At 51.5% G+C, this 9,375-nt stretch overlaps 1 protein-coding gene across 1 annotated transcript; it reads left to right on the top strand.

The window, feature by feature from the left end:
- The first annotated feature begins 953 nt into the window (after window positions 1-953).
- Window positions 954-8,730, top strand: RAB39B (RAB39B, member RAS oncogene family). The gene is made up of 2 exons (XM_030967849.1): window positions 954-1,204; window positions 5,245-8,730. Exons 1-2 carry the CDS (start codon window positions 990-992, stop codon window positions 5,669-5,671), a joined length of 642 nt encoding a protein of 213 aa, XP_030823709.1. The 5' UTR covers window positions 954-989; the 3' UTR covers window positions 5,672-8,730.
- Window positions 8,731-9,375: the final 645 nt, after the last annotated feature.

The raw sequence follows: 9,375 nt of genomic DNA, 5'->3' as shown, positions 1-9,375 counted from the left end.
GGTATTTAAGTTGCTGGGTATTTAATGTCCGTAATTACTAATTTTCGAGACTGTACACACATTGCATATACACACACACTATATATATATATATATACACAGACACACAGGTATGTGTGAGCATGTGTACTTGTTGGGTTTTGTGAGTAGGACGCCTCCGGTTACCACTGTCCCTTTCCAGACAGGCTGGTGCGGTGCAGGTGACTCTGGGGCGGTGCAGAGGCTCTCCAGAAGTGCCAGGATTTCAATGGGAACGGAGCCCCCAGTGCAGTAGCGAGGAGCCTAAATCTCTCCAGAAACGAGCCTCGGTTTAAGACACAGAAAGGTGATGCGCACCTTGCTCGACTCTCCCTTCCCTTGGCGGAGCGCTGAGGAAGATGAGCTCTCCCCGGCCATGGGCTCAGCACAGCCTCTCCCGGTGCCGGGGATCGCCCCGGCCCCATCGGCCAGGGCTGCCCGGCCGCCCCGCACGGTCCCGCCCCGCCCCGCCCCGCCCGGCTCCCGCACCGCCGCGTTCCGGGGCTGGCGGCTCCTCCCGGCAGTGCGGTACCGCGCGGCCGCCATTGCATCACCGGCACCGCGCCGGCCGCGCCTGCAGCCCGCACCCCATCCCGCACCCCATCCCGCATCCTCCATCCCGCATCTGCATCCCGCACCCCGAATCCCGCATCCCGCACCCCGCATCCCCATCCCGCATCCCGGCTCGGGCGGGGAGCGCGGAGCTCGGCGGTTCCGCGGCAGCGGGCAGGGACTCGGGCCGGGTTCCAGCGCAGGTTCGGCGGCTCCGGGCCCCTCCCGGGCCCGCGTAGGGCGCAGCGCGGAGGCGGCGGGGCTCGGCGGGATGCGGCGGTGGTGACGGGCCCGCGGCAGCCGCGCAGGTCCCGCCATGGGCCCCGCCTGAGCGGCGCGGCCGCGGCCGGCCCCGGGCCCGGGCCGGGCATGGGCGGCGCGGCGGCGGCGGGCGGGCGCTGAGGGCCGGCGGCGGCAGCATGGAGGCGATCTGGCTGTACCAGTTCCGTCTGATCGTCATCGGCGACTCCACCGTGGGCAAGTCCTGCCTCATCCGCCGCTTCACCGAGGGCCGCTTCGCCCAGATCTCCGACCCCACCGTGGGCGTGGATTTCTTCTCCAGGCTGGTGGAGATCGAGCCTGGCAAGAGGATCAAGCTGCAGATCTGGGACACGGCCGGGCAGGAGCGGTTCCGGTGAGACCCGCGGGGCCGGGGGCTGCGGGCCGGGTGAGACGTGTGGAAACCAGACAAAGAAGAGTCAAATTGGCACCTTTTGTGCCCCCATCCCCACCCCGCATCCTTCCCCCCATCCCTGGGACCCGTGTCCGCCCCAGATGTCCGCAGGCAGGTGTGCGGGATGGGCAGGTGTGCGGGATGGGCAGGTGTGCGGGATGGGCAGGTGTGGATGCCGAGGGGCGGCCCCGCTGCCACTGGGGAGGGATGCGAGGCCCGAGGCAGCGCTGGGCCCGCGCTTTGCCAGCCTGGAGCTGTCCTTGCATCGGCGGATGCTGCTGGCAGGGAGAGCGCCTGCTTCCCCCGGTGCGGAGGCAGGGGCCGGGATGTTTCCCAGGCGAACACTACGGAACGCAGTGCAATATGCGTTTGAGTGCTCTGCTGCGACAGCAGAGGCCAGCTCTCCTCTGCAGGACAGAGAAAGGTCGGGACAAACCTTTGGCTGGGGCAGGGATGACAGGTGCTCTCTGGAGAGTGCCAGCGCTGCGTGGGCACAGACAATTTGGGAGCTTAAGCAACAGTAACCAAGTCTCGATGAAGAATAAAGGCAGCTTGTGGGACCATGCCGAGTTTCCCGCAGGACTGTGTGGGAAAAACAGCAGCCCTGGTTGGAGCAGGCTTGGCCCCAGCCAAAGAGGGGCTCATTTTCACAGTGCTCGTTTTGAAGATGTGTGAGTGTACTCGCAGCTCCTGGCCTCCTGTCTGCTTGTATTTTTCATGTGTCTTTAACCCTGATCCGCTCCTCCATCCTGCTCCCTTGGGATCACTTCCTGTGTTCCACAGCTCTGTGCAGCATCACAGAGCTTCTACGTCTGTGCTGTAATGACTCGCCTGAGGAATGTTTTGGTTTCATTCAGTAGCTGAAAACTCCCCTAGCCCACCCCTCTCACCACCTTCCCTCGCATCTGTGGCACTGGCATCTGGCCCAGGATGTGCAGTAGTTGGTCCTTATCCACTGACAGGATTTTCCTCTGCTGCCTTGATGCCTTGCAGGCAAGGAGCTGCTGCTTTATTCTGCTGAGAGAGGAGGTGCTTTAGCTTGCAGTTGCATCAGCTCCCAGCTTTGGCTGTCTGGCTGAGGTCTCCAGCAAACACACCTGAGTGCTGTGCCCTGTTCTGCCGTTGCTGTGAAGAGGAAGAGCTCTCGGATGGCTTCAATTTCCTTTCCTTTGCACATCAGGATGTCCAGGGCCCTGGAGGCTGCTGGCCCTCGGTGCTGGGCTGACCCAGCCCTGCGCTCAGGGTGTCAGCATGATGAGCTGGTGACCTTCAGAGCAAGGGCAGCTGCACTGCTGCCCTGGGCAAAGGCAGGAAGGGTGCAAGGGGCAGGAATGGTCAGTGACAGTAAAAAAACCCCACTGTGCCACTTTGAAATGCCCTTGCCAAAGTGCAGACTTGAATTCCCAATGTGAAAAGCTGGAGCAAAGCCAGGGGCCTTTATGGTGCACTCTGTTATGTGGAAAAAAAATATAAGGTAAAATCTGGTTTGTGTTTATCCCTTTCAAATCACTGTTAGACCTGTGTGACAAATGGTGCCCCATGAAGACAATTCTTGGGCTCCTCCTACAAGGAATGTTTCTTGGCCAGAGACAATTTGCTGTTACTGGAATAAGCCAAAGCCCCTTGCACTTGTCATAGGCAAGAAGCACAATGGAGCAGGTACTCTCCAGAAACCTGAAACCTTTTTTGTCGTTTGTCAAGCACAGGGAGTTTTTGAGAGGGAAATCTGTAAGAATGAGCTCCCCGTTTTCAGATTTGAGCATTTCCCGTCTGATTTACATAGTTTAACAGCTGCCCCACGAGGACAAAACCACTGTAGTTATTTTGAAAACACCTTGGCATTCTCTGAGCAGCAGCTGTGTTACAATTTTGCTCTTCCTGGCCCCCTGTTGTGAGCTCTTTCACTCTCCATAAATTAGTAGCAATTTCTGTGCAGTCAAGGCTTAAATTGCAGTTAAACATGTGCCACTCTCTTTTGCCAGACCAGGCCCCAGCACATGCTGCCTGGGGCAGTGTTGAGGCTGCTTTGGAGCTGTAGAAGAGCAGGGTCCAATTCTTGCCAGATCCAGCAGGTTTTGCCCATCTCTCGTTGCTCAGACACTGCTGTTCCTTGTCAGAAACGTGATGTTGTGTAATGCTAGCAAAAGCAAAAGCCTGTGCAGCCCTCTCTCCCCGGAGCTGTGTCCCACCACCTACAGAGGAGCTGTTTCCTCCCAGGCAGCACCTCTGCCTTGGCTGAGAGGGGAATACTCAAACAAGCAGGCCCTGTCCCACCATGGGTACAGGGCAGGGGACATTCCCAGACAGAGACATTGCCTGTGTGTTAAAACTTGGCCAAAGTGGCTGCAAGTCCCTGTTCTGCCCTGGTCAGTGTGTGTGTGGCAGGAGGAGGGAAGGTAGAGACCTCAGAAGGGAATTGGGAAGGGATGTGCAGCATGAAGGCAATAGGCTTTGCCTCCTGCAGGTTGGTGAGGAAAACAGTTGTGGAAAAGGCTTTAAGAAAAGGCACTGAGACCTTCACCTGATTTTACCTTGAAGCAGCATTCAGCTTAGATCCCATCATGTCTTTCAGAAGTACCTGAGGCATTGTTGTTGCTGGCAGGAGGAGCCAGGGCGGGTGGCACAGAACACAAGGGAGAAGCAGAAATGTCTGTGACAGTGTGGGGGTGAATTCAAAGTGCCAGTATCTGTTTGCAGCTGGCCAGATAGCAAAAGGCAGATCTAATTCCCTCAGTGCCAAATGAGCAGAGTGACTATTGTCCCTAAGCCAAACAGTTGGAGAGGAGAAATTATCCAAACATTGCTGGCTATGTTTTTCCCCTGCTACTGCCTTTCTTCGGTTTTGTCTGTGAATTTTCACCCATCACTATGTTTATTGATAAAATAATTCTTGAAAACTCTAGTTCATCCTTTCTTGGGGCAATTTTGACAGATACACACACTACAGGACCAAATGGCACCTAACAACAGTCTTGCATAGCCAGAAAAAGACTGTCCTAGGGTAAAAATGCAGCAGTGCTTGTATTACTCCAGCAAGGAAAGTTCAGGCCTGAGTGTGAATTCCTCCAGGGACTGAAATCGATCATTGCTTCTGGATTTAGAGCAAATCCATGACTTGCAGAAACACCACTGTTCATCAGCTTCTTGGTTTCCCCTTGTGTGGCAGTCACTGAACTGTAGCTCTGCTTTAGCCCCATGGCCTCAGCTTTGCTCCTTTGCCCTGAGTTTGCTGATTTCCTGTGCTGCTTCTGGCTGCCTTGGGCTGGCCTGGCTCGGAAGAGCTGTGGGAGATGTACTTCATTTTCCAGCCTGCAGTTCCAGGGTCCTTTTGGTGACTATTTAATGTCAGTATTTGGCAGGAACATGACCAGTGTTAGTGCAGGTTCTCCTTGGAAGCTCTTGTATTGTTTTGCTGTTTCTCAGTCAGTGCCACTAACAGTAGCAGTGGCCTGTCAGTGCAATGTCACTTTCATCCAGTTGCACAGAGGAGGAAGCTGTAGGGATGGGTGGATGTTTCTATCCCAGGGCTCTGGGTATATGGAGGGGAGCTACAACCCCATGGTCAGCCTTTTCAGATCTCTGACCTCCTGTTTTTATGTGGCTGTCAGAGAGGGGTGTTTGGTTTCAACTGAATCCTTTGTCACCGTGCTTCTAAACCCTTGGGTTAGATGAGGTGTCCAGAGAACTGACATGGTGGGGGTGGGATTCAACAGCCAGGGAAATACAGAAATCCATGACAGAATAAAACGGTGGGGGGGATTTTGAAGAGAGCCATAATCAGTGGGGCAATTACCCAAGTGTGAAATCTTTAAGCCAAAATAAGTTTTCTTTTTAAATGACAAGCTCTACAGAGCACAAGCTGGAAGTTCTAAGGCGTTGCCTGAATGGCCTTCTCTTGCCCTGTACTCTGCAGGGCAAACAGGGTGGAGGTAATGCTGCTTTCTTAAAGGACATGTGTTCAGAGAGCTGAGCTAACACTGCTGTGGCTCCTTGGCTTGCAGGTCCATCACCAGAGCCTACTACAGGAACTCGGTGGGAGGACTGCTCCTCTTTGACATCACAAACCGCAGATCTTTCCAGAACGTGCACGAGTGGCTGGAGGAGACCAAGGTGCACGTGCAGCCCTACCAGATCGTGTTTGTGCTGGTGGGGCACAAGTGTGACCTGGACACGCAGCGGCAGGTGACCCGGCACGAGGCAGAGAAACTGGCTGCTGCCTACGGCATGAGGTACATCGAGACCTCGGCCCGCGACGCCATCAACGTGGAGAAGGCCTTCACCGACCTGACCCGGGACATCTACGAGCTGGTGAAAAGGGGGGACATTTCCATCCAGGAGGGATGGGAAGGGGTAAAGAGCGGCTTTGTCCCGAACGTAGTGCACTCCTCAGAAGAAGTGGTGAAATCAGATAGAAGGTGCTTGTGCTGAGCTCCTCTAGGGAGGCCGTGGTGATGAACTCTACTAACCAAACGTTCTTTACTAAGTGAACTCAGTGTGACAGAGGGGAGAGCCACGCTCCCGTTGAGAACAGCCTCCCACGTTGTTTTGGACACCAGGACAGACCCTGGAAAGAAATGTTCTGTTCCAAATAACCTTTCAGAACTGGGGGCTACAAACCTGAAGGAGAGTGAGTGAGGGTGCATGTGGATGTTGTAAGGAGACAGGAAGCAAAAATGAGGGGCTGCACAACACAGGAGAGGGTATACAGAGCTGAATAGGCTGGTACATGCCAGGGTACTCTACATGTTCTCTTTTAAGTAAACCTATAGCTCCCTGATGGCCTTTGGAGCCACAGGATGGATACGCAGTCGTATGACAAACAGGCAGACAGAGAGAAAGCAGGAGGACATTTTGGTTTGTGTCAGCTATTTCTTTCCAGGAAGGTCTAAAGGCAGCACAGATACCATTTCCTCATAAGGTCAGTTCCACAGGAGAAGTTTACTGACAGGGTATGCACACTTCTGAGTTTTCTTTCTTATGTTCTTGAACCTAGTCAATAGCAAAGAATATTTTGTGGGGTTTAAAGAGGTAAACAGTACTCACTTGATTGGTAATTAAAGTTTCAATTATTCATCCCTTAACAGTGTTTTTCTTGCTGTGCTGAACCAAGACTCTAAGTGGCAACTCTTGCTGCAGTAGAGATTATTCAATGCAATTTTTACTCATTTAGTGCCTGGGTGAGTACCTTGAAAGTACCCCAAGTTCAGGCTTTCCAGCAGGATTAAGTGATCAAGAGCATAAAGAGAGAACCATGTCCTCAGGTGTTATGTGTTAAGACTGGGGTGTTGCAGCCAGGTGGGCCACACCATTTCTGACTCAGTAACAGCACTGTGCTGACCTTACCAGCCAGGTCACAAGGAGGAATGGAAAGGAAGGAGGGAAAGAAGAAACCCAACAAAATAAAAAACTTGAAAAGCTTAACTCAGGTGCATCAGACATCCTAAAAGGTGAGATTAGCTCTTAAAGAAATTAAATAGCATTGAAAGCAACAGCTTCCATCGGTACTTTCTGCTGTTAAAGTGTCATTTTCTGTCTTGGCCTCTGTGGAAGAGAACTGGCACTGGGAAGGTGGAACACACAGCAGGAGTGTCTGAGCAGGTGGGAAGGAAAGCCTTAAGACACACTCAAGAGTAAAATTTGTTTTCCTCCATGTTTTAGTTTGACAAAAGAGGATCCATCTCAGGCTGGCCATCATGGGATGGCAGCCATGTCACAAAAGCTGTATGTAGGTAGATGTTTTCTGGGAATGCCATTCACCACTTAAAAGCTTTGCTTCTGCCAAATTTTAACCCAAGCTTTTGAAGTGCAATGGGGTGACTGTGCTCCTGTAGCAAATTAGGGAACTTCAGTGAGCAAACAAAACTATAGTGACTTTTTTACTTGTGTTTGAAAGCTTTATACACCTGCAATGGGCAGGATGGGGGATTAGGTAAAAGCCACAGGAAGCATCTAGTGTTTATTTTTGGCCTCTGAGTAGAGAAAAAGAAAATATTTGTTCCAGCTTTTTAATCTACAGAAATACAGGTGTTGATTGTTGTTGAGTTCAGACTGTTACTTCTTCTGAAACCATTCTCACAGTTTGCAGCAGCACATGGGCAGGTCTTATTAAGAAAAAAACCTGTGGTTTCCATATTGAAGCTGTAAAAAACCCAAACCCACAGCAAGCCCAGACCAGCAACCCAAACCCTGAGCACTTTTGCTTTTGGTGTTCTAGGAACAATTTCAGTTCCTGGGCTCTGCAGGGGAGCAGCAGAGCTGCACCTGCTGGGAGGGCACAGGGAGCAAATGCCAGGAGGGGGTGGCAGTGCCTGGTGCTTCTTGGTGAGCTTGTCAGTGCTGGAATAGGCTGTGAGTGCATCCAACACCTGCTGAAGGGCAGTGAGTGCCAGGCACTTGTGGGTGAGTGACCTGAAGATTAAAATGAAAAAGTGTGCCCTTTACAAAGCCTGTTTCTGGGTGAGCAAAGGTGGGTGCAGGGAGCACCGCAGGAACTGGGCAGATGCCAGGGCAGAGTGAGGGGTTTGCTCAGACCAGCTCAGTCAGTTTCTTTGTTCCCTGGATGGAAAGTTCACCTAGCAGCTGCTTCAGCTTTTCAGGGGCCAGCTGGACACTGGGTGTGTCTGGGGGTGTCTGGCTGAGCCCCCAGGGGCACTGAGCCAGAGTGTGACATGAGGGGCAGTGAGGAGTTGGATCAGACATTTTAGCAATAGTCAAATTCTGTAATTCCCTGTGTGAGAGCCTGGCCAGAGGGGAAAGATCACTTTTCATGAGACAGACAATATTTTATTTAATGGGTTTTGGATATTCCCCGTTACTGCTCCCAGGGAGAAATTCCAGAAAGCCTAAGCCAGTAAGTGCATTCTGGCCTTCAGAGTAAATCTTCAATTTAAATACAGAAGTGTTGTAATTCTAAAGAGGAACAGTACAGAAGAAAATGTACATGGTCTTAACTATTTAGAGTTAATAAATTGTTATATTAAATGATAGAAAAATCATTATCTACATCTTTTTCTAATTCCTTGCATTTTCTAGACTGCTTATTAAAATATAGGAAATGTAGATTCATCTGTACAAAATTTGGAATGTTTTTTCTAAGATGAAGAACTTATTGGATATGCTAAGAATTCTTTTCTAACAACTGGTTTTAATGCTTTGACTTAGAGGGACTTTGAGAAATCAGAAGGTGATACCTCTCACAGGCTTAAGGTCAGGAGCTCTTATACTCTAGGACAAAAAGAGAAAAAAAAAAGGAAAAGCTAACTTTCTGTGGTCTCTACCACATGTTAAAAACAATCTGCATGTTAAACTGAACTTGCTCAGAACCTCCAGAATAAAAGCATACTTTACACTGTCCTCGCTTTGTTATGCACTGTAATGAAATGTGAAAATAATGCTGTATTTAGCTGTGTGTATGTGACTGAAAATATGCTTGTATTTAGCAAAATGGTTACTACGTGATAATGTGAAATTCAAAACTTGTAAAGAAACTTTGGTGGTTTGATTTTTTCCTCTTTCCCCCTGCCGATTCTCTCTTAGTGTGTTCCCTGCTCCCTGTCCCTGCTCTGTATTCCAGCCAGGGCTGGATCCACCATTCCAGGCTCTGCCTCACAGCCACTGGACAGGGCCTGCCTCACTCTGCAGGACCTGTCCTCTGCCTTGCTGAGAAAAGCCAGACCAGCTCCTCTGAGAGAACACCCCCTGCTCCCAGCAGTTGCAGCCACCAGAGCCTTGGCCCCTCCAGGAGGCCTCTGCAGGTCTGGTGGCACCAGCAAAGAGCAGAGCAGACCCAGGCAAGGATTAGTCATGGAGCTCATCTGGGAGTTCTGGGGTTTTTTATTTACCTCAGATCAAACAAACACCAAACCCCACCTGATGGCCACAGCCTCCTCCCATTCCCCAGGAAGAAGAGCCCTTTGAACACAGGAGCCATTCAGCTCCAAGCTGTCACCTGTCCCCTCTGACACGAGGCAGCAGCTTCCTGGCGGTGGCATACAGCTGATTTTGCTCGGTTCTGCTTTTGCTGTGCAAAAATGCTTAACTGGTCATTTTGTTGTGCACAACAAAGGCAATTGCTGCCTTAGGACCAGCCAGGGATGGGGGGGAGGAGCACAGTCTGTTGGGATCTCATTAAT

Source organism: Camarhynchus parvulus, chromosome 4A (genome assembly GCF_901933205.1).
Source record: "Camarhynchus parvulus chromosome 4A, STF_HiC, whole genome shotgun sequence".
In the NCBI taxonomy this organism is placed as follows: Eukaryota; Metazoa; Chordata; class Aves; order Passeriformes; family Thraupidae; genus Camarhynchus; species Camarhynchus parvulus.
This window is presented reverse-complemented; position numbering and strand designations above follow the sequence as displayed.